The 23,704-nt window shown below is 41.2% G+C and overlaps 2 protein-coding genes across 24 annotated transcripts in view; both read left to right on the top strand.

The window, feature by feature from the left end:
- The first annotated feature begins 1,203 nt into the window (after positions 1 to 1,203).
- CRK (CRK proto-oncogene, adaptor protein) lies at positions 1,204 to 19,122 on the top strand. Of its 13 annotated transcripts, none has more exons than XR_012676598.1 (4): positions 1,213 to 1,536; positions 9,335 to 9,870; positions 12,789 to 13,031; positions 15,761 to 15,850. XR_012676598.1 is itself a non-coding variant. In XM_075168780.1 (4 exons), the coding sequence occupies exons 1-3, from the start codon at positions 1,293 to 1,295 to the stop codon at positions 12,945 to 12,947; spliced, it is 939 nt and encodes a 312-aa protein (XP_075024881.1). In that variant the 5' UTR covers positions 1,213 to 1,292; the 3' UTR covers positions 12,948 to 12,970; positions 15,761 to 15,849. The 13 variants fall into 13 exon arrangements, 8 of the variants coding, with proteins under 8 accessions (XP_075024884.1, XP_075024881.1, XP_075024883.1 ...); XM_075168780.1 differs by having other exon boundaries at positions 12,789 to 12,970; positions 15,761 to 15,849; XM_075168782.1 differs by lacking the exon at positions 15,761 to 15,850 and adding an exon at positions 15,022 to 15,159 and having other exon boundaries at positions 12,789 to 12,951.
- A 3,569-nt stretch (positions 19,123 to 22,691) lies between these two features.
- Positions 22,692 to 23,704, top strand: part of YWHAE (tyrosine 3-monooxygenase/tryptophan 5-monooxygenase activation protein epsilon) — a 41,819-nt gene continuing 40,806 nt past the window's right edge. For 10 of the 11 annotated variants that reach the window (XR_012676596.1, XR_012676595.1, XR_012676594.1 and 7 more), the window contains exon 1: positions 22,719 to 22,916. Coding sequence is in view for 7 of the 11 variants with exons in the window: in XM_075168775.1 (XP_075024876.1) it covers positions 22,853 to 22,916 (64 nt within the window). In the remaining 4 variants the exon portion in view is untranslated. Of the gene's footprint in view, positions 22,917 to 23,704 lie in introns of all 11 variants that reach the window. The other variant, XM_075168777.1, reaches the window with a different exon arrangement.

Below are 23,704 nucleotides of genomic sequence, written 5' to 3'. Positions count from 1 at the left end.
CCGAAGTCCCATCCATGAGACAGGTACAGGGCTCCAAAGTGCCCTCCAAAGAAAGTAGAGATGCTGTCATTCAGGCAGGAACACAGCACCCTCACAGTTAAGGACAGCTGTGCTCTAACATTGTGTTTATGCAAGTGCTGCCACATGGATACCACACAGTTGAAAAAGCACATTCCTTTCCGGTAAAAGCTCACAGAATTGAGCAGACCTGGAACAGAATTCAGTACACATTCATCCAGGCTCTATAGACATTACTCTGGAATTTAAGAGATCTTAGAGAACAATCTGAAAGTGGTAAATATTGCTCCATTCTTGTAGACATCACTCTTCATTTGTGCATGCACACACACACATTCCTCTGTGGCACCAGTGGAACGTAAGCTCTTCCCTGTTTGCAGGCCCGTGCAGTAACACAGTCAGTGAACTGCCCTATGTAAAAATAAACTTTTTCTTTTGCAGGGCTATTTTTAACCCAGAACAGCTCATTGACCCAACTCAGCATGTAGTCCCATGAAAACAGCTGTGCTGGCTCAACTGTGGGGTGGGAATGTGCAGCTGGCAGGGAAGATGAGGGCAGGAACTGCTGGTACAGCTCTGGAGGAAAAAGCACAGCGAGCTGCACCCTTAGCGTGCAGACAAGCCTGCCTTCACACAAGCTACCACAGCGAGCTGCAGAACCTGGGAAGCCATCAGGGACCTGGGACTCGCAGGGGGATACCCTGCAGCCCTCCTAACGGAACGTACCAACAGCAGAGACAAGTCCTAGCCGCCCTCCTGGGGCAAGGGCCGGGCTACACCGGCGCCCCTGAACCCTCCTCCCGCCGGCCTATGACAGAGGAGCCGATGTGAGAATACCGGCAAGGCACGAGGAGAGACGGGCCCTGGAGGCGGTCGCTGCTCCTCTCAGGTACGCAGAGCGGACCAACCCGGTCGCGGGCAGTCCTCGCCGGTACCACAGCGAACGAAGCCGCCCCACCGCTCCCCTCAGCGCCGCGTTCCTGCTTCCCCCTTGAGCCCGCTCTGCGCGCGCGCGCACTCGCCCACCCTTTCACAGCGCATGCGCAGCGCGCCAACAAATACAACACCTCCCCCCGCCCCCGCCTTTCGTCCGCGCGGGGAGATGACGCCACATCTTCCTCGCGTCTCCCGTGTGCGATCACATCCGGTAGGTGAGGTCAGGGCAGGGGCCGCCATTTTGGGTGGCAGGGCTGGGCGCGGAGCGGGGCACCGCGGGCGGCGGCGGCCCGCGGTGGGGGGGGGGAGCGAGTGCGGCCTGCGGGCGGGCGGCCCCCATGGCCGGGCAGTTCGACTCCGAGGACCGGGCGAGCTGGTACTGGGGGCGGCTGAGCCGGGCCGAGGCGGTGTCGCTGCTGCAGGGGCAACGCCACGGGACCTTCCTGGTGCGCGACTCGGGCACCATCCCCGGCGACTTCGTGCTCTCGGTGTCCGAGAGCTCCCGCGTTTCGCACTACATCGTCAACAGCCTGGGGCCGGCGGGAGGCCGACGGGCCGGCGGCGAGGGCCCTGGGGCCCCGGGTGAGTGACCCCCAGGGCTGGTGGTGCCCCCCCAGCCCCTGCCGCCCCGGGGAGGGCAGCTGGGGCAGCCGAGTCCCGGTCTGCGCCTCCCCATGGGCGGCTCCGCTCTCCTCCCGGGCGGCGTTTCAAGTCGTGAAGCTCTTTGTAGTGGAATTAAGTCGCGTTTTGCAGCTGGGGCTGCAGACCGAGCTGAGCCGTCTGTCTGCACCTGCCTTCCAACGACCTAATATCATAGTTAAACATACACTGGAGTTGAGCGCTTATTGCAGTCCTCCTGAAGGATCCTACAGCTACAGCGCTCACTCGGTCTTTTGTTTTCATAAACCAGTTAACTATAGTTAATAATTTTGCATGTCATCTCAGCCGGGGGACAGTTCTGTGGAAGTGTCATCTAAAAGTCTGAATTCTGACAAGGTAGTTTTGCATTAGAAGGCAGGCTGTGAGGCTAAATTTCAAGTCACGAATCAAAGTATTATGGGGGTAGTTTAAGTACTGGGAACTCTTCAGGAATGTAAAGGCAATTGTACCTTTAAATCAGATGTGATGTTCAGTTTTTTTCCCTGTGTGTTGAAAGGGAAGGTTTGATATTTTTCATCATCAACCTAACATTTAATAAGAAAACAATCTGTTTAAGTGTAACGCTTATAGAACAGAAGATACTGGTTGTTTCAGAGGGAAAACTGTACCATGAGAAGCAGTGTTTCTGCAAGTACAAGTGTAACTAAATGAACAAGAGCCCCCAGCAATGCACTGTCCTTAGATGTGTAAGAACACGTAATACAAAGGCAGCATGCTGTATCCCTGCTGGGGGCATTACTGGGTAGCGGAACTACTCAAGTTTAGATATTGATGCTTGCAAAATGATGTGAGCGTATTGCTAGCATCTCGGAAGGGAACCACTACATAATTTTGAAGTATGGTAAACCTATGTAATAAGAGATTTGGTGAATTTATTTGGCAGAAAGTAAACAGTATATGAATTGTTGCAGAGACAGTCATTTTCTGATGTAGATCTATGGTTGGAATAAGAGACCTATATTGGGAAGGTGCAACAATACTTGTTATGGAAAGGATTTTTCAGTTTCTGCACAGACTGTAGTTGACTAAGAAGGAAATAATCTAAGAAAAAACAAAACTCTTGCCAGTGGGTTTGCACCATTATACAGTAATTTCCCCTGCTTAGGGGAACATTTCAAATTGGCAAATTTGGGAAAGCCTGAAGTGTTTATCCCAGGGACCTGCTACAGCTGCAGAGTGCACTCAAGTCACAAAAAACTCCACAAGGTAGAAGTTAAAGGTGGCTGAATTCAGCTGGAAGTAAAGTGGAAGTCATTACTGCCAGGGGTAGTAAAATGGTTTGCCACAAGATGTGGAGTATTCCCCATTGTTTCGTGTCTGTGAAGACAGAGGTTTATTGCCATAGGTTTGCAGAGGCTTTATGCGGGAATTGTTGAAATGCATGACTGGTGTTACGTAGAGCAGAGTAAGCTACCAAGATGGTTTATTGTGGAGTCCAGCCTAATAGGATTTTAAAGACAGTAGTGATGAAAAACACTGGAGTATGTGTGCCTGCCACTTCCGGGCAGTTGTTCTCCAGAGAGCAACTCATATCCGGAAAAATAGTGGTTTTCATGTTATTATGCTATCACTTCAGTACATAGCCATCCTAACTTTTTTTATTACGATACATTCCTAAGCTCAGTAACATTTTGTGGCATTCTGTGGGCTGGCTGATGTCATGGGTGTTAAAACATTCTGGAGTTTTGGTGTTCTTTCTAAAAATCACTAAATGCCCCTTAGGTAATTCTCTTCTATTTTAAATGTTTATCTGTTTTAGAAGAGTAGCTGCTATTGTAGCTGTGTAGGCTGTTGGCACAGTAGGCTTAATATATGTTAAAAAGTATAATTATGTTTTGGTTGGTCTCTTTTTTCTTTTTTTTTTTTCTCCTGGATGTTATAAGGATAGGTGATGCATCGCCCCTGCACCACAGATACTCCTATGCTGAGATTTTAGTAGTTTTAAATAAATCATGCCTCCATGCTGATATTGCTCTCATTTCACACTCAAACCAAAGAAGGTGTGGGGGTGTATGTAAATTAAATTACACTTAAAGTGTAATTAAGCTTTTCTTTCAGAAAAAAAGTAAGTGGGGGGGATGTTCTGCAATGTGAGGGAGATGGAAACATTGGTAGAAGATAGAAGATGATTTCACGTTTGGGTAGGGAAGCTAATGCAGTAAAATGAGGTAAATGTTTGCAAATTGTCATGCTTATTTATTGTGGTCAAGCTAAAACTTTAGGAAGAACAACTTTACTATGTTAATTTTATGGTATAATTTTTTTAGCAATTGTTTGGCAAATGCACATTTCTCACTGGGAAATCTAAATATGCTAGATCAAGTTCTTAGGTTGATTTTTGTTAGTCTCAGTAAGTGTGTGTGCAATTCATGACTGCTTTAACACTGCTGTGTGCAGATGATATTAGGAACCTAGCTTCAGTACAGAATGAATGAGATGAGGACCTTTGGCTTCCCTAATATAAAAAGCCATAGTGTCACAAAAACGTGATACTTTTTTCCATTTCTAAAGTATAAAACTTGCTAACTTTTTGTTACATTCACCTTTTGCCTGATATGCTGCATTTTCTAACTTCTTGCAGGTGATTTTTCAGCATAAAGAAAAAAGTATTTAACAGAACTTCTCAAAATAGTTACATCTTCCTGAAATGTTTTAAGGCCGTTAAAAGAAAATAGGTTGCATCACTGAATTATGGGACAGAAGAACAGTTTCCAGCAGAGATGGAGATTAACAGCTGAATCGGAATTAGGGTATCATTTGTGATCAAATATCACAGTCACAGGCTAAAGAAATCCCAAACAAGACAAAGTACTCCATGCAGGCATTAGCATGGTAATGGACAATAGGAAATATTTAAATACAACATATGTTTGCAATTTGACATAGGAGTCTGGGGTAGAAATGTATGATATGCACTAAAACAAAATACCTAAAATATCTAAAGAAAGATATGCTTTCTACTGAAAGTACAATGTAATAAAGCCAGAAACCTTAGGGTTGTAAAATTTGACCTCTAAAGTAGGAAAGTATGACAGATACAGTGTAGAAGGTGGTGTTTTCACTAAGTGTGCATTTTAAGAACACGCTGCTTAACTTACGCTTCTAAATCACTTCCATTGTGATTTAAAAAAATTCGACTGTACTTCCTGGAATCATGTAATCTTTACATAATGATATCCATGCTTGGCACTGTATGAAATGACTTTAGATATGTGTGAGCAGTATGATTTAATTCTGACAGTTGGGTTTTTTTTGTGTTTGGGTGGGTTTTTTTTTTGTATTAAGGTCTTAAAATGCAAACTATTGGAAGCTTGGAAAGTACATGCATTAGACATCTACTTTTCTCTCATCCTCTGATTATCTGCAGAAATGACAATATGTAACTTCTGTAAGAATATTCTCCTGGTGTGCTTAGAGGTCTTTTCAGGAGCCAGTGAATGTTTTTATAGAGCGTTCTTGGGTACTTACTTGTTTTGCTCAGGCATGAGTAGGGAGGTATTTAAGAACAAGGAGAAAAGGTGTCCCTATGGGGGTGGTGGAAACACACAGGCTGGAATGTGATGCCTTCATAGCAGAGTTCCCATATGCTCCAGAGTTCCCATATATCCCATATTACATCACTGTGATGTCTTTCTTTGAAATGAGAGCCTTGTGTCTCAGTACCCTGCATGATAAGAACAGCTTTTCTTGCCCAAAACATGCTTTATAAATTGGGGGGTTGGGGGGCACCCTCACAGACTAGGTCTAGAAACAAAAATGAAAACTTATGTTTCTGTGAGGTCTTCCCTGCGCTGAAAAGGAAAGCTTACCAAAGCTTAGAAATAAAGAGAAAACTGCCTAGTGGCACTAACACAGTTGGAGTGGAGAGAAATGTAAAATCCCTGAGACGTCTGGGAAGGTGAGAAGTTGCTTTGTGGTTACTCCACCTGCCCGCACTCTCAAGAAGCAGAATATTAGGTATTTTATACATCTACTTCCCCAGTATCTGTACAATATTTAAAACATGTATAAGCAGTCTTTTCCAGGCTGACATTAAGCCAACACAGTGTAAAAGTGTTTTGTCAGGAGGGAATGTGTGCCGTAAACAAGAGAACTGACAGGGTCCAGATTTGAAACTGTCTTTAATTCTGGGACACTTTGGATTTTAACTCTTTCCTCACCTTCCTGAGAGCAGAGGTTTCGCTAGCTGTTCTGACATGGCGAAGTGGATGGAATCAGGTTAAGTCCTAGCACAGATGGAGCTAGGATGGAATAAATAAGAAAGATGATACTCAGCGCTTTGTGCTTCTCATTCAAAGCAGTCATCCTACAGAGCTGAGTAGTGCTGCCGGTAGAGGTGCGAGCTGAACAGCTATTCTTCCTTTGGCTGTGCAGAGCTGGGGAGAGGGGAGGAGAATCTCTAGTACTCTGGTTCTCCAACTTTAATAGGAAGTGACTAAAGTTCCTCCAGTAGCTAGACTTACCTTTACACGCCTTCTCCTCTTCCTGAGAGCCCTCAGAAGATGCGGACAATGTGCTGCTCAAACTTTATGCCTTCAATAAAACTGTCCTAGAATCATGAAGGAAAACAGCTCTACTTCTCCAAAAAATATTTGCCTTGTTGCTGTAACTTTTTCTTGTGGTAGATTGTGCCTTAATTTTTCCAGGTATGAGAAGTGTTGCGGTTCAAACAAGAAGCTGAAGCATTCCTCTGAGCCTGAAATCTGTTAATTTTTGAATTTCATTATACCAGGGAATGACAAAACTTTGAAGGCCATAGTGAATAGAATTATTTCCCTGCTACATAAGTGAGCATCATTCAGCTCATTACCTTGTAGCTGAACAAGAGTATACACAAAAGACTTAAACTGATGGAGAGTTTACCATGTGCTTGGTAAGGTGTAGCTGTATTTTATTTCTGGCCTGCGACTTTCAACTATTTTGTCCTTTTTATGCCTATTTTAGCTGAATTTAGAAGTTGTCTATGTAAATTCTCCAGACAGTGACCACGTTGCTGCCTTTATATTCTTTGGTAATTAATTTGGATTAAGCTTGTAGATTTGTTGCAAAGAGGTTTTCCAGGCCTTCGATTTTTGTAGCTGCCTTCTGTTTTTTTTTTAAAACAAAAGCATCAGAAGTGCATGTGGTATTCTGGGAGTGTTCTCTTTTGTGAAGATAATGTCTCTCCTTTCTGCTGCTTATCTGTCCCTTCAAGGATTGCATTGATCTTTCTGATTCTAGAATGTATTTGGAGGGTCTATGTTCTCTCTTCAATTGTGAAAAATGTCTTTTAGAATATGGTTTTCCAGGATTCAGTACACTGATTTCAGTTACTCCTTCCCTATACCTAAGGTTCCAGTGGACTTTCCTCTTAGAGTCCAACTTTGGTTTTATTCAGGTACATTTGGCAGCTGTTTGAGGCTGTTGTGCATTAATTCAAGAGGGTGAACCTGTTCAAAAGAAAAAAAAAAGATACCACAAAAAACCTTGTTCATCCTAGTGATGATTTTGGTGCTGACAAGGCTCATGAATGTTACTGTTGAACTGCTCATTTCCTATGAGTTTGATTTTTCTGTGTACACTTACTTTGCTGGAGACAAGAGATCTCAGCCTCCTGACTGAGTCAGTTTGTAGCAGGTTTTTCAAAGGTAAATTAGTGTTTCAGGCTCTAGATTTCTGTCATGTGAAATAAATTCCATGACAGTGAACTTACCTGAGATTCAGTCTTCTCCATATGACTTCAAAGATCTCTGCTGCCTTGGTCCTCTTAAAGTTTCTATGACTTTTTCTTTTGACATAAGTGTCTACATAAGCCTTGATCCTTAAAGGTTCACATCTAAAATAGTAGCAGGTACACACTCATGTTTCTGTCACCAGGTTTGTCCAAAACTTGATGTCTATACCACTTGTTAGAAAGCATGGTTTCCCACTTCCAATGCTAGCGGAAGTGCAGCATTCCCAGTTCGCGTTATATGCTTATGCAGTGGACTTAAACTGTTTTGAAGTGCTGTGCGGATGCTGCCTGTCCAGCCACAAGTCATCTCCTGTGAGACCACAGAGCTAAGAACTGCCACTGAGATGAAATTCCAGAGTTCTTGCTAAGTCTAGAGCAAGAACAGAAGTTGAGAGGGTTTTGCATCTTTTCAGCATTATGCTTTGGGAGAATAAGGTGGAATCTTCTCTTTCCATGCTGGGTTCATATTTCTTAGTGACATTTACATTAGCTTCCTTATCTCTTGGTGATGCCAGTTTGTGTTTTGGGGTTTTTTTTGTAATTTTTTGAGGGTATTGCTTTTGGGTTTTGGCTCATTGCATTTGTGCTGATTTCTTTTGAAAGTCTTTCAGGGCTGTTAATGCATGCAAATGTGCATTTTCCGATGACTTAGTTCTGCTTCTTTGAATTTCCTGTAACCAGCTTGACTGATGTTTATGTTCCATCAGGATACTTCAAAACTTATTTGTGGGGTGTTTGTCTGTGTTGATCTTATGGAATCTGCCCTTTTCTCTATTAGAACCCCTTTTTGCTCTCTTGAAAGAAGGTCTTGTAATGTTAGCTTTCCATGCTGACAGTGCTACTTTGAAGGGGGTTTTGGATCAGTGACAGCTTGAAGAATTCTGCTAGCTTTGTACTCAAGAGCTAAGTCTCGGAACTGTTAGATATTCCCTGCAGAGACACAGACTTGCAAAGTAAGCATCTCTCTCTTGCTAAAAGAGTTACTCATTAAAGCATAAATCTTTTCGTCTCCACTACCCTCCCCCAGCCTTCCACAATTCTTCTCATAACTGATTACACAGTGTATGGTGCATGGTGGAAATAGAACATCATGTGTATGTTTTTCTCCAGCTGAGCCTGAAGAACATAAAATGGAAAAAAAGTGCAGCACGCAGATTGAAAACTGAAATGGATATCTGCACTTTGATACTTCTAATGACTTGAATATGAACATCATCTGTATTAATGTATTTGATGTTCAGATTTATAGCTTAGGCTTCATCTGACAAATATGGCAAAGAAACTACAAGACTTGAGATTAAAAGACTGAATTATACCCATTATGAAAACATGTTGTTGCTTTGCATTGCATAAAAGATAATTTTCTCTAAAATCAATTTTCTCCTTTTATCAAAACGAAAAATAACTTCATTTGCTCATTCACATAAATTTTTTGCTGCTACGCTACAGTTTTCTATAGTGTCCATTTCTTTAACCCAAGATACGTTACAACAGATAAATAACCGTTACTGCAGTGTTGTCCTTTTGAAATAACTTTGAACTGCAAAAGAGAGTTTAAAAAAAAAATCACTTCTTGAAATTGTGCCAAAATTTCATTTGCTTTCTAGATTAGAGTATAAAACAGGAAAAAAGGAATTGTCTGTTACTGAAAATTGTATAGGCTTTTGAGAAATTCAGACATACCGAACATTTTTATCTGTTGGGTCCATATAACGTTCAAGGAAACAAGATATTTTTATCCTAATTTGGGAAGTTTGGCAGTGCCAAAAAATTTCTTTTTTCCTTCTCTGAGAAAATCATTAAAAATAAAACTCTATCCACATGATTGCGATAGTGCTGCCTTTGATTAGAAACACACAGAGGAGCTGAATATGATGAATGTTGATTTAAAGATGACCAAATCCAATATCAAATTACTTATCTGTAAATATGTTCATCTTCTCAAATGTTTAATTTGCAGTTGTAACTGTTGTATGCTCTCTTTGACATATTGCCTTCTTCTTTCAGGGTTGAATCCCACCAGATTTCGAATAGGTGACCAAGAGTTTGATTCTTTGCCATCTTTACTGGAATTCTACAAAATACACTATTTGGACACTACAACCTTGATAGAACCAGTTTCCCGATCCAGGCAGAATAGTGGCGTTATCCTCAGGCAGGAGGAAGCCGAGTATGTGCGAGCTCTCTTTGACTTTAATGGAAATGATGAAGAAGATCTTCCATTTAAGAAAGGAGACATACTGAGAATCCGGGATAAGCCTGAAGAGCAATGGTGGAATGCAGAAGACAGCGAAGGAAAGAGGGGAATGATACCTGTTCCTTACGTCGAGAAGTATAGACCTTCCTCTGCTTCAGTATCTACTCTGATTGGAGGTAACCAGGATAGTTCCCACCCACAACCACTGGGTGGGCCGGAGCCAGGGCCCTATGCCCAGCCCAGCATCAACACTCCGCTCCCTAACCTTCAGAATGGCCCTATTTATGCCCGGGTTATCCAGAAGCGAGTCCCTAATGCCTACGACAAGACAGCCTTGGCTTTGGAGGTACATAATGGGCAAAACTTAGAAAGAAGAGATCTGTTCAAGGGATTTCCCTTTCAATCACATTACAGTTTTGTAGGAATAAGAAAGGGAAAAGCATTGTAATACTGGTTTTACATCATGATTAATAAGTTATGGATAAAGGCTTTTTTTTTAAAATGAGTAAGTGACTAGAGTCACTTGTAGACTAGAGTTTGATTATTATAGCATGTTTAGGTTACTGAACCAATATCATGTCTTTGTCAAACATCACTAACATAAGTGTTTCCCCATCCGTGTTTTCACTTCTGAAGTCTTTATTTAGGGGGGAGGGAGAGGGAGCAGTTCATAAGTTGTGTGTCTGAACCTCTGTTCACTGTTGCTTGCCTCACCCCAATTTTTAAAATGTGTGCTGGGTTGTTTGTTTGTTGTTTGTTTGTTTTTTCCCCCCAATCTGTCAGCAGTTTAAAAGCAATCAGTGGAAACATTGGTAGTCACTTTAAAGTTGCACAGACTGATATGATGATGATGATCACACATAGGGTTTTATTGTAACATCTTGACCTCAAGCAGATTACTTTGGTTTTTAGTTTGTGAAGCAGAAACATAGATCACAATTCATTAGGGAGGTCTCATGTAAAGCAGTGATTGATGGAGTGATTTGTAATAAAGCAGTGAGTTTCCCTAAGGTTGATTCACTTCCTGATACGATCAAGTACTTGCACATGCCCTTTTTGGTATTTTTTTTTTCCCCTCTTAAAAAGGAGACTAGAGTGCTCTATCTCCACGCATCAGACAGTTATTCCTCAAGTTACATTTGAGGAAATTGAGACTAAGGTATTCTCAGTGGCAGCCCTTTGCCTTAGGATGATATGTAAATTGTATCCTTTAATCTAGGCTTTCTTTGAGCTAAAGGCTCTGGAATTTCCTGATACCTAATTGACTTCCTGTTTATATAACATTTTAAGTACTTGGGAAAAAACAGTTTCTGTGCTGAGTCAGAGCATCTCCTCTTCACTCTCAAATACTTTGTTTAATCGTGCATAGCACAAAAGGCACTTCAGTACTTCAGTTATGTGGCAACTATAGGTATGTGTCTTTAGTACAGAACTGGCAAATGCAGCACATTCTACAGATCTGATAATTGATGTACAACCTGGGAGATGTGAAATTTTTCCCCATTGTGGGTAAAAATTTATCTAGGGAAGCAATGTAAATATACTCTGAGTTACTATACGTTCTGCTATATTTCTGAATCAAAAGAGAGCCTGGATACAGAACGTAAATTTTTGGGTTGAGAAGCATGTATAGACATTTATGCCAACTCACCAGATTTTGGGGAAACATGCGAAGACTTTAACCTTCAGACTTTCATACAGCCTAAAATGTTTCTTTCCCTCTTCTTCTCACTCTCTCCACCCAGCCACCTCCTGGAGCTTGGAAATATTCCTGAATGTCGTTGTGGACTGTTGCAATTACCAGATGTTAGATTTTCTTTGAGCCACTGGATATTATGTTGTGGCATATTTATCAAAAACTTTTGGTTTTCCTTCTGGATTTTTTTTTAAGCTTTTATTTATTAGTGTGCTACTAGTGTTCTCTTAAGCTTAACTTTACATTTTATTTCACTTAAAGCAGAACCCCACAACACTGCCCACCTCAGTTTGGTAGCATCGAGTGAAATAGAGTGCGTGAGAAAATACTGATAATCTAGGCCATCGTAAGCAACTTTGAGTGAAAGCAAAATCCTTTACACGTAAAGAACAGCTTGTGAGTGCCATGGCTGATCTGATAGTTCAATCCTCTTCCCTAAAACTCACATGATCTGTCAAGTAAGCTGTGCTTTAGAGACTGTACTTTCATGGAGAACATCTCTCTATTCTGAGGTACCTTGCACCACTAGTGTCTTTTACTAACTCATGATAATAGGCTAGAGAGCTGAAGTGTTTGGGAGGGGGGAATTGAGAAGTGTGTAGGCTCTGCCCGTCTGTGTAAGGATGTAAGACTTACAGTGTCTTTCCAGCTTTGTATTAGAACAATGGCCTTTGTAGGCCTTGTAAACTTACTTAAATGCTTACTAGTTGACATGTTGAACCTCTTGGTTGGAATGATGTGTTCCTGTCTTGCTACAGCTCTACATTTAAGAAATGCAGTAATAGTGGTGGTTCTTTATTCTGTATATAATATTGGGAAATTTTAGTTTTAAAATGTGAGCTATTTATCACTGCTTCTAGTAGGCCTTCCTCGCCTCTTTGCAGCTTTTATCATTTCAAATCACGGTGTTACTGAGTTATTTTCAATGTCTGTACAGGAAAAAATAGCAATATGCACTTCACTTTCTCCAAGTTTTTCTTCATCCTGTCTTTCAAGGTACTGTTTCTTGTTGTCTCCTTTTTTCACATTCCCTTTCACTTCATGGTGTTCCTTCTCTGTTTATTTAGATATCTCTTTCTTAGATAACTTAGTAGAAAGCATTATGTAAATCTTACCAGTCCATTTTTGCCCAGACCTCTTAATAACTATAAATATAGAAAGTGGGATTCTTTCCAAATGAAAGCTCTTATCCTTAAATCTGGCAATATTCATGGGTGGGGGTGGATCCCACTGTTTCTCTTAGGAAAATAGATTCTTAACATCAAACATTTTTGGCCCAAACTGCAAACAGAGTATTTATATTATAGATACATTTTTTTAAAACTGGCATGGTTTTGAAGAGCTCAAGGAAGGAGGATCAGAGCAAATGATGCTCTAATAAAGGCTGTGCTGTATTATGGAAAAAAGATTCAGCAGGAGAAGATAACTTTTATTTTGCTTGTAATTGGACCTATTCAAGGAGTTGTCAGTCTATATTAATTAAGAGAAAAGAGAAGAGAAAAAGGGAAGATCTATGTGGTGAATGACTCTGAGATCGATCAATTTATTTTTTTTCTTTGTAACAGTAGCAGAACTCTGCCATTTTGACCTTACCAAAGAGGAGTACTTGGAATAAAACCACAGCATACAGAAGTCTTCACATGAACCTACAGTTTTGCTTTGAAGCATATGGGAAATATTTAGTTTTAAAACTTCTGATGAAGACTGAGACAAATCTGGCTTTATAGCAGGGTACAGTGTTGTTCTTGAGGTGCTGTGCTTGGTGGGATGATGCGCAATATGACTAATGATACCATAAGTCAACATTAAAAGTGAGGAGAATTCAGAGAGCCCACTTTTAGTCTAAATGTCTTAAAATTCCAGCACTTGTAATAATGAGTAATTTTTTTTTTAAAGGTTCTCTGTGTTGTCTTCAGGAGAGTATTTGAACTATATATTAATATGCAGAGTTTCAAAGCAGATCTAGAAAGATCTGCAAGTTATTAAGGAACTAATGGAGCCATTTTATTAAGCTAGCATTTGTGAAATAACCCATGCTTACTTAAAGTCAGTTCTGCTTTGATAGGTGTAAAGATATATGTAAATGAAATGTGAATGAAAGACTGTATCAGAAAGAGAAAGTCGTTGTTAAGTGAAATTACCATAATGGTAAAAAAAGGAATATTTAAGCTCAGAGGTCTTGCCTCTTCTAACAATTATTGAAATGCAAATTTCAGGTGTAGCTTCTTATAGTAAGGAGAATTTATAAATGGGTGTCCCTTTGCTGCAATCTCTGAAAACCAAACAGCTACTGGATGCTTCTGGGAGTGAGGAAGTGTCACAAGTGTCCCGTGTTCTAACTCACTATCATTACACTGTTGAACCCACCTTTTGCCGAGAGTTTGTCATAAGGTATCCAAGATAAACTCTATATGAACATAAAAGTAGTGGGTGACATTCAATAAGAGCACAGAGGCCAGCAGTCTAAGAAAAATATCTCACGGATAGTAAGCTTAAGTGCAATTTGTGCTTTGTGTTTCCTAGTGGGTTGGAGGTTATATACTTTTCTGTTGAAGGCTGATATGTAGATTATATTCAGGTATGAAGCAATTTAAAGTTATCTAGGGTAGTGTTCTTATAATGGCTGTGATTAGGAAATAAGATTTTCTGCTTCTAGTATTGTCACATTTAATCTTATCCTTGCTAAATTATAGCTGATGTTTTGTTTTGGTCAACAGAGTATTTTTATTGGTACAACCCCCCAGTGATTATTAGCAGTAGCAAAATTATACATACTGCATGATTAAATTCCTAAAGAGCTGAAACTAGAATTCAGTAGTCGAGGAAGGCTTCCTTTTTGCCTGTAGCAAATACATAAGAGGATTTTCTTCAAAATATGATTCATTAAAATGTGTATACTAATGACTACAAAACAAAAAAATAGAGCTACAGACAGAGTCCCAAGCGTGCCCCTCGTTACCAGATAAGTAATCATCAGAGGTATGGGAAGCTTAATTAAATGTCCATGTAGTGGTTTGAATTTATGAACTGTTAAAAGCTGTTCTGGCAAAAGATTGCAAGTGATTAAAACCTGTAAAGTTAATGGAGATTGGTAACATCTTAAATTGTTTTCCATTTTCTTCATTCACTGCCTGGAAAGTGAGAATAATGAGATTCTGTTTTGGATGAATTTGGAACACAGCGATGAGCATCTGTGTAAACTAGTAACTGTATATTCAGTCAATTTCTGGATGAAATGCAATAAGGCTTGTGGCCATGCCTTGAGAGTTTATTTACAGTATTAGTGAAAGAAAATAGAATATATCTGTCCCAAAAGCATTCCCATCTGTAACCCGGGGAAAAACTCTGAAAACCATTGGATGTTACTTGTAAATAAGATTATTGATAAAATTCTACACAGAGAGGTAGAAATGGGTAGACAGTTTTTCAATGTTGCATTTATTAACACTCCAGTGACTGTGTTTACAATGCAAGTTGTACTTTCTTAGGTTATGTAAGTGCTACTTAATAAAAGTACCCTTCAAGATACAACAGAGTTGGGGACTGATTAGACCTAGACTTGTGGCCCTGACTTGAACTACATGACTGCACAGCCTTGGGAAAGTGACTGCTGTGCAGTTTTCCACCTTTGTCAAAGGAAGACAATACCTTTAGAATTGGTTATGTGAATATTAGGTTGGAGATTAGAATATGAGATATGTTACTGTGCTTTTATTTAGTGTAGTACATTAGAACTGGATACTTTTAAACTAGAGCATATTGTTTCATCGGTCCATAGTAACCATTCTTTTCTTTTTCTAGCCAAACAATTTGGGTATAAGAGGAAGAGGGCATCAATTGTCTTTGCTAAACCCATGGAATTTATTTATGTGAGAAATCCATGGTGGGCAAGACTGAAATACCGTGTGGCTGTGCCTCTAGTGGCTAGTTGTGGATGCTCAGAGTAAGAACAGAGCAGCCTTACGGCACTACTTATTCCCTCACATATTCTCCCAGTGTTTTATAATCTGTGGCTATATGTGTGTGTATATATACACACACACATATATATATGTAGCCCCCACTTATCTAGAACTTTTTCAATACTACCTGAAAAGTGCTTAGTGGAATTTCAAAATTAAGGAGCTGTTTAGCTTGCAGATCAGTGTTCACTTTGTACACCTGCAAGCCTTTCCTCCCTTAATGAGGCTGTTGATGAGGTACAGAGTGCAAGCCTCTGTCATGGCGAGACTGATGAGTTTATTGTGATAGCAGCTGATGTCAAGTCCCAAGAGTGCTCTGAAAGATTGGTGTTGGATTGCAGGCTCTTCAATTTAGGTAGTTCTCACCTAAGCTAGGTATGCTTCTTTCTCTCTATACTTTCTTCAAGAGTGAATAACATTGGGTGGTAGGCTGGTGTATGAAAAACGGTCAAGACTCAAACTATTTTTTACAGAAATGTATCTGGTACACTTGGGTGAATGACACCAAAGGGGAGGGGTAGGAGCTTATCCTGTGTGTTTTTATGAATTGTAACACTTCCTTATTTCTTACCCTGCAGGTCGGTGAGCTGGTAAAGGTCACAAAGATTAACGTGAGTGGTCAGTGGGAAGGAGAGTGTAATGGCAGACGTGGTCACTTTCCATTCACACACGTCCGCCTGCTGGATCAACAGAATCCTGACGAGGACTTCAGCTGAGTGTGGCTCAACAGTTGCGCTTACAGATGGGAACAATCTCAACTTGTTTTTATTACAGATGCCATCAAGACTATGTTCCGACAGATGTTGAAAGCGGTATTGCTTGTATAAGCATTCTGATAACCTGCAAGCCCCTGGGACTGAACACCACCATTCCTTAATCAAGGGTCATGTAATTCAGGGTACGACAGTAGATAACTTGTGTGTCAAGTGGCAGAACTAGTACATGATTATAGGTTGTAATGCCTGCTTATGTCCGTGTGCACAGCAGACTGGACCTTGCCAGCAGCAGCAGTTGGAGAAAGCAGTAACGTAGATGTTACAATAACGTTCATAGCTCTCTCCGATCCTATTACATGTTGCTGCTTCTTCAGGCAATGAACATCAACCTTAGACAATTCAATATATAGATAGAAATTTCACAAATTTATCCTGGAGCTTTCTCCATGTTTTTTTTTTCCATCCTGAATTCTCTGTCCTAGAATGGCTATATAGTACTTTGCATGGTCAGTTAACTGTGCACAGTACAGATTTATGTAGAGCCCATTGGGGACAGCTTTACAGGATTTACAGATGCTTACCATTTTAATGGTAAATGACAGATCAAATCAACCTCAGAGTTCTAGAAGTTTGTGGACACTAGATTGATTTCTTCAGTACTGTTGATGCGTCAAACATAGCAGCTGATTTTAAATTAAGATTTCTATTAATGCACCAGTATCTTTTTATCCACAAATACAAGGCTTATGGAAGTGTAAACATCCCTATCAGTGCTGAAAAATATGTGCATAGCACTTTAATGCATAGCTTTAAAGCAGTGTTTGATTCACTAAATATACTAAAATATTGACACTGCTTTCCAATAAATTATATAGGGCCAGTTTAATTTTTCTAGAATTCTTCAATACTCCTATTGTACAATACTCTTACAGTACAAATCAGTGTCAAACATGGTGAACTGACAAACCAAATACTACTTTTATTTTTAAGTTACTCTGGGGACTCTTCTGGTTTAATTCCCATCTGTAAAATATTTGATAGTGAATTCATGAGGATTTTATTTTTAATAAACTAATGGAAAATACTTGTGTGCTTCTGGATTGATTCTCAAAAGGCATAATAGAGTAAATACGGCTTCATAGCTCATAATGCAAATCAGTGCATTGAATAGGTGGTATTATGCACTGCTTGTTTTCTGTTTGGTTTTTTTTTAGTCTGTTCTTCTAATTATCTGGTTTTCTCTAACATAAATCAGAATGGATTCAGTAAGTTTTGTAAACTGAAATTAAACACTGAAGTACCTATCCCTTGCCCGTACCCTGGATTGTTTTCCAAACACAGCACTCTAGTGACCAAACTTAAGCAAACCAATTTTGTAACTTTGACTACCATGTAATCCATACAGAACAGTTTTTCTAAATAGTATCAAACTGAAAATGTTATTTTGGATGATACAAACCACGTGACTAGAATAGGTCATTGGCTGTAAATGCTGCGAGGGCTAGTTCCCACTGCAGAGGCTGTTGCTGCAAGGCACCGACCCGTACAACAATACTGGTAACACTTTACCTCAGAACTGTGTAACATGCTGGAAATGATAATGTTTCTGTTATATTTAAGTACTAGTTGTTTTACTTCACAACTAATCCATCAGCAAGTCTGACTAATTTTCAGGTAATGGGCACTCATTAATTCTGTAGACTAACGCCAATGTACATTAATTATACTTTTCCATCACCAATCTCATAAGCACTACTGAAGATTATTAGAAAACTGACAGTTGTGACAGTGGTGTAAAAAGAATGGTAACAAAGGAATTGCAGTACTATTCTAGCTTGGATTGCTATTCTGGTTAGGGTGATATGCCAGTGATTGTAGGATCTCTTCTAGTTTAGTACAAAATCTACTTTGAGGAAAAATTGAGAAACTAACTGTAGGTTGTGTAACACATTGGTTTCTTTAAGGCTAATTTGCATTTTTCCTCTGACCTTGATATTTACTATGACTGATTTTTTTTTTTCAATAGCTGCACTCTAAATAACAGACTTAATACTGAGTTTATCCGTTGCCCATGTATGCTTATATTTTTCTTCAGGTATTGCAAAAGAAACATAATGAACTGTGTGTTCTTAGAGTAACACAGTTTGTTCTGAAGTATTTTTTCCCATTGCAATTAATGAAAGCCCATATGTTTGTACCTTTCCAATCAGCAATTATTTTAAGATACCAAAAGAACTTTTTTCTGAAAGGAATTTTATTATGCAAATCTTGCCTTTTTAATATGAAAGACAAATTTAATTAACTAGCAAATACCCTGCAAACTTTGTAGATGTGTTTTTGTTAAGACTGTATAAATCACGTATTTGTACACTTTGAAAGAGCAAAAAAAAAGAAACTAGAGGAGTCTTAATAGTTGCTGTTGCACTAGAATCCTAAGTTCTTGTCAAGCAGTTTTTCGTAGTCAACTGATACATTAATGCAACTGTTTTCCACTATTCAGTTCTAAGCTGAAATGTGATTTTGTTTCATAGGTGATAGAAATGAATATGTTTGCATTTGGACGAAATAGACATTTCAACTTATCAAGCTCTTAAAGGAAAATAGCTAGAACATATGTTCATGAACATGTAGATTAAATCCTTTTGTGGCCTTTGTTTATCCTCTTCTATTTGTTCCCTCCCTTCTCCCTGATGCGTGCAAAGAAATCATTGCTAAGAATGTTGGTCACAATCTTTTGTCTCTACTTGGCTGTGGTTTTGGTCTCTTGTGCATAGGCAGGTGTTAGAACTAGAATAATCATTTCTAGAAATACACCGTGAAAGCAGAATGCTCAATTACACTGTGTTCTTCTGGTGCATTTATACATTATATCACACTAAAAAGTACAACTGGCTGCTATGGTTTTTTAATATATATTTCATTTTGGTAAACCCCAGCCTTTTTACTAATATTTGACCTGGTTAAATCTTGTTACTCTGTTTGAATTGTATTTGTTAATAATGCAAATATTTCTAATCATCTTAAGAGTAAAACACTTCATTTTTGTTAATGGTTTTGGGGAAGGATTCTAACCGAACCAGTTTGAAGAAAAATATGAACATGTGCCATTGTATTATAACACTATCCACTTTCTTGACAGTTAAAGTCTTTTTTTATTTTTTTGTAGCATGTAATGTATATGTTCATAGTACGTGAAGTAAATAAAAGTATAGCCAAAACTTTGACTTGGTGTCAGTCTCAATCAGCTGTCTTTGGAATACTTGCATTTAATAATCTAAAAATAGAACTGGGGGTATGGCCATTTTTAATTGGCCATACTCATATGAAAACAGTTAATACCTGCAGAGGTAAGACAAACCAAGGTAACTAAAATAACTTATCAACCAGTAATGAAAACGACTTTCTGTAATCAAATGAGTTCCTTGAGTCAAGGGGCTGGGGGGAAAAGTACATTCTTACTGCAGAAGACGACTCATGAGGAATGTTAAGATGAGACTTTGTAGCTATTAGTCTCACTTCTACCTACACAGGTGTATCGGAAAAGAGTTTGGGGATTCTTTGGATTATGTGTGTCTGTTTGGAAAGATGAAAAAGCTGTTTATTCATTCTTAGAATTGTCAGTAAAAATGTACGGTAAGTATATGAATTAATAACCAGCAAGAATCTTGTACAAGAGTCTACTAATGGTTCAGAAGGAGTTCTAGGTGTGGTAGTGGGAGAGCACTGCTTCAATGAAAGACTAAGATGCGCAGTGTACTGTCAAAGGATGAAGCACAGAAAATGAGGACCAGAATGCCTGTATCCCATGTGGGACAACGTTTGTAACATCAATCTGCATTAGACCTACTTTTGCCATTGTAATCCTTAAAAGCTGCAAGGGGAAGTGGCCTCTAGGCCCCCAAGGATAAGAATCTTGATGGCAATACTCTATCTAAAGCCAGACAGTTTAATCTGGGGTGTACTCCAAAGAACAGTTCTGGCTCCACACCAGTGGGTTCCTTAGCGTGGTGTGCCATAGTTAATCGTGGACCAAAACCTTGAAGCATTCAAAATCCCCCAAAGCATTTGGCCTTCTGGAGGTGCTCCCTAGTTCCACAGGCTCTTGCTGCATTGAGAAGGCCATGTCGTGCGTTCCAAATTAAAACACTACTTGCTTCACTGCCCACTGTTTCTAAAAGTGCACAAGGACCAGTCTTGTTCATGTTAGTACTGCTGTAATCATTCTTCTTCCTGGTAAGGGCAAGGGCAGCATTTGTTTTCTTGGTCACTCCATTACAGTGATGGCTCTTCGTATTTTAGTTGATTCCTATTCGGTTGGCTGGCTACTACAGGTAACTCTCTTGGTCAATACTATTTTGTGGAGTCTTCAAGTGGGACATTACTTGTTAAATGAGTGACTTCGCATTTAAGTGTACTGAGATGTCAGCCAAGTTTTCTTGTCATGTCTCCACACAATAAAGATTATTTTATCAGTTTCAGAAGGAAAAAATTAAATTTTCATAGGTAAAAGTACTGCCCCCAGCTTTGCTCCAGTGTTCATGCAACTTGGCTGCAGCAGAGCTGCAATCCAAGGGTGCCTTTTAATGGGATTACCTGAGATAATTTAAGAGCTCAGTGCAGCCAAAGGGAAGAGGTTCTATATGCCTTTCCTCGCTGCCCTGACAGCCATGCCCTCCTGCTACTTAACCTCAGACTGGTGTTTGCAGAACTTATCTGTGAGCTGATGTAACACAGGGCTCACGCAGAAAACTATTGCCCCTCCTTTCCTTTCACTCCCCTTCCAACAACTGCTTTCAGCCACAGTAGTGGTTGAATCAACTCATGTAAAAGTTGAGGGTGCAAGGGACAAGCAAGGATTGCATCAGCAAATTATGCTTTGAGTATTTCCCTGCATTAGCCTGTTTACTCCTCACGCTTAGCCAAATCCCTGACCAATTTCCAAATATTTGCATGCCATCTGTAACAAGTGCATTCAAAAATATTTGAAGTATTTAGACAATACGCGATAATTCAGCAAGCGTATCAAGCATGCGCCTCACTTCTAGCAAATAAGCATGCTTGAAGTGACCTGGTTTATATTGTTGAGCTCTCTACAACTTGAGTGCCTGCTGAACATGAGGATGACAGAAAAGTTCCTAAATTGATGCAAATCTAATTTATTGTGCACATCTCCCATACAAAACTAAGTCTCAGTTGCTGAAAAATAGACTTTATGGTCAAGATTTATGAAGTTCAGAGGTGATTTGCAAGTCTCACAATGAGTTTTAGTATATTTACCGAAATACATGATGACGCTGTATACTGCTGGGATCTTCTGGGTGCCTACCAGAACTGCCTTGGTAATGGTACCGTGTATTTACAAACAATTCAGAGGTAAAGTTATATAATGATTCCCAGTTTCAACAAAAACTGCATTTTCTGATCATATTTTGTCTAAATTGAAAATAGGATTTTTTTTCTGGACTTGACACCTAATTTTCACCACAGTCCAGACTCGCTAATGTCTTTGTTTTTTCTTTTATGGAATTCTGATTAGATAATCCTGAGATTTGAAAAAGAGTTGTGGCCCAAAATGTTCCATGTAAACAGACCATTGATTTTCTGGGTAGGCAAACAGTGATATAAAAATCATTCTGTTATATTTTTAGGTTTATTTGTAAGAAAACCATAAGGTTATGTTAATTTTACATACCCTAAAGCTCTTGTTCACCAGCTGAAATAATATGTGTTAAAACAAATAGGGAAAAAATAAACTATTTTTAAAAAAAGTGCTCTAAATTGTGCTCTAGGTGTGTGCCCTCACCCACCAGAAGCCCATTTCACTGGGCACAATACAAAAGAGTAAATAGAAGGATACCCGACACTGTGTCCAAGAGGTGCCAGGGCCTGCTCAGTCTCTGCTGCGTATCAAAAGCTGCAGAGGCCTTTGTGCACTTCTACATCTCAGGAAGGCCGAGAGTCTTTAGCCTGCTCATGCTAGGAGACACTGGGAAGAGAGAGAGATGAGACTTCATTCACAGCTACCCTAAGCAAATCTTTGAAGATTAAATTTATGCCAGACAAGCATAATCCGTTTTAGTTTTCTCAAACCATTCTGATTTTGGAAATCGAGGCGTTATCTCAATTACTTAAATGTATGTGCCATTTTTTCAGAAGTACTCTGTGAGGAACTTACAAAACATTCAATTTTAAGCTCTAGTTCTTCTAGCCTCTTAGAACTGTAAAATTATCATGTCCTACATTAGACATAGTGTTAGAGGTGATACTTTGCTTGAGTAAACACCCCAGAGAGATTGCAGAAACCTGCTAAATCGGACCTTCTGCCTTTCACTCATTCCTAGATTCACCATTACGCATGTAGGGAGCATACCCGGTGATTTGTACAAAAATACGCAGAGAGGTTTATTCAAACAGTATTGTCTGCGTTTGAGGGCAGCAGGAACACGTTCCCTGAGAGAAAGAGATGCATTGAGGGAAATGCCATTCTCCCCGACCACCCCCTGCCCGCGGCGCGGGGCCTGGCTACCAGCCCGCCCTCACGCGAGGCAGGGCCCCCTGCCAGCAGCCCGGCGGGGACCCGCCGTCCGGCCCCACCCCGCCATCAGCGGCCCCGCACTTCGCCCCTCCGCCTCCCTAGAACAACAGCGCTCTCTCGGTTGCGGCCCCGCCATAAGCGGGCGGGGGAGCGGGCGGCTCCGGCCCCGCCACCCCCGGGCTGCCGCCTCACGCCGCCGCGGCTCCGGCCCCCGCCTCCCGCCCGTTGCCAAGGAGCCGCCGTTGCCATGGGAGGCCCAGAGCGCATGCGCGCACTTGCGGAAGTGCCCGGATGCAGCGGGAGGAGGTGCTGCCGCCATATTTGCCCGGAGAGCAGCGAGCTGGTAGCTGCTGAGCCCCCCAGACCCATCGGCTTCCATCCGCCCCGTGCAGTCCCCGACGCCGCCCCGCCTGCAGGACATGGACGATCGGGAGGACCTCGTCTATCAGGCCAAGTTGGCCGAGCAGGCTGAGCGCTACGATGGTGAGCGCTGGCTAGGAAGGCCGTGCAAGGCCAAGGGAAGAGGGAGGGAGGGAGCGGCCACAAAATGGCGGCTGGGCGGGGGAGGGGGGGCAGGGGCGGAGGAGGGGGGCACAGACAAAATGGCGACTGGGAGCGCCCCAAGGGGCTGGTGGAGCTGGGGATGGGGGGCCTGAACAAGTGGGTGGCTTGGGCCTGGGCGGGGCCCGGTTCGGGGGGCGGTGGCGGCAGAAGCCGGGAATAAAATGGCGGCCGCGAAGGGCGAGTCCCGGGGGGCGCAGGGGAGCCGCCCCCGCCTCGGGGGGCCCGACAAAGAGACCCCACTACCCCTTATCGTACCGCTGACTGGCGCGGCTTGAGGTGGTTCTGTTCGGCCCGGGCCTTGCTTACCTCCGGGCCGGGCCTTGCGGAGCTCGGCAGTGTGGGGCTGAGGTCGGCTCGCCGCAGACAACGCCCAGTGCCGTGCTCTCCGGAAGGTGGGTGCCCGGCTCTCTCGGCCCCTCGGGAGGCGATGCTGGGGAGAGGCTTGCTTGCTGTATTGGGTCCCGGGGGAGGGGGCTAGCGCTTTTCTTTCTCTTCCTTTGCCTTCGGTTGGAGATACTGCTGCCCCTGGCAAACCCAGAGAGAGCAAGCCTCTCACCCTGGAGGGATCGAGTACATGATACTTCATTGCCTAAAGAAAATGCATACGCTTTCATTATGTGGTAGACATTATTACAGATCATTTTACTCTTCCAGCATCGTCTTTTCATCCTTTTTTCTCTCTAAGTTTGTGTGCTATGCCTGATCAT

Source organism: Calonectris borealis, chromosome 19 (assembly GCF_964195595.1).
Source record: "Calonectris borealis chromosome 19, bCalBor7.hap1.2, whole genome shotgun sequence".
Lineage (NCBI taxonomy): Eukaryota > Metazoa > Chordata > Aves > Procellariiformes > Procellariidae > Calonectris > Calonectris borealis.
This window is presented reverse-complemented; position numbering and strand designations above follow the sequence as displayed.

Excerpts from the sequence above, each read along its gene's own strand:
- CRK (XM_075168787.1), top strand. The coding sequence starts at position 1,293 with ATGGCCGGGCAGTTCGACTCCGAGGACCGGGCGAGCTGGTACTGGGGG. Across the intron at positions 1,537-9,334 it reads CGAGGGCCCTGGGGCCCCGG|GGTTGAATCCCACCAGATTT; the intron begins GTGAGTGACCCC and ends TTCTTCTTTCAG. Across the intron at positions 9,871-12,788 it reads AGACAGCCTTGGCTTTGGAG|CAGAACTCTGCCATTTTGAC; the intron begins GTACATAATGGG and ends TTGTAACAGTAG.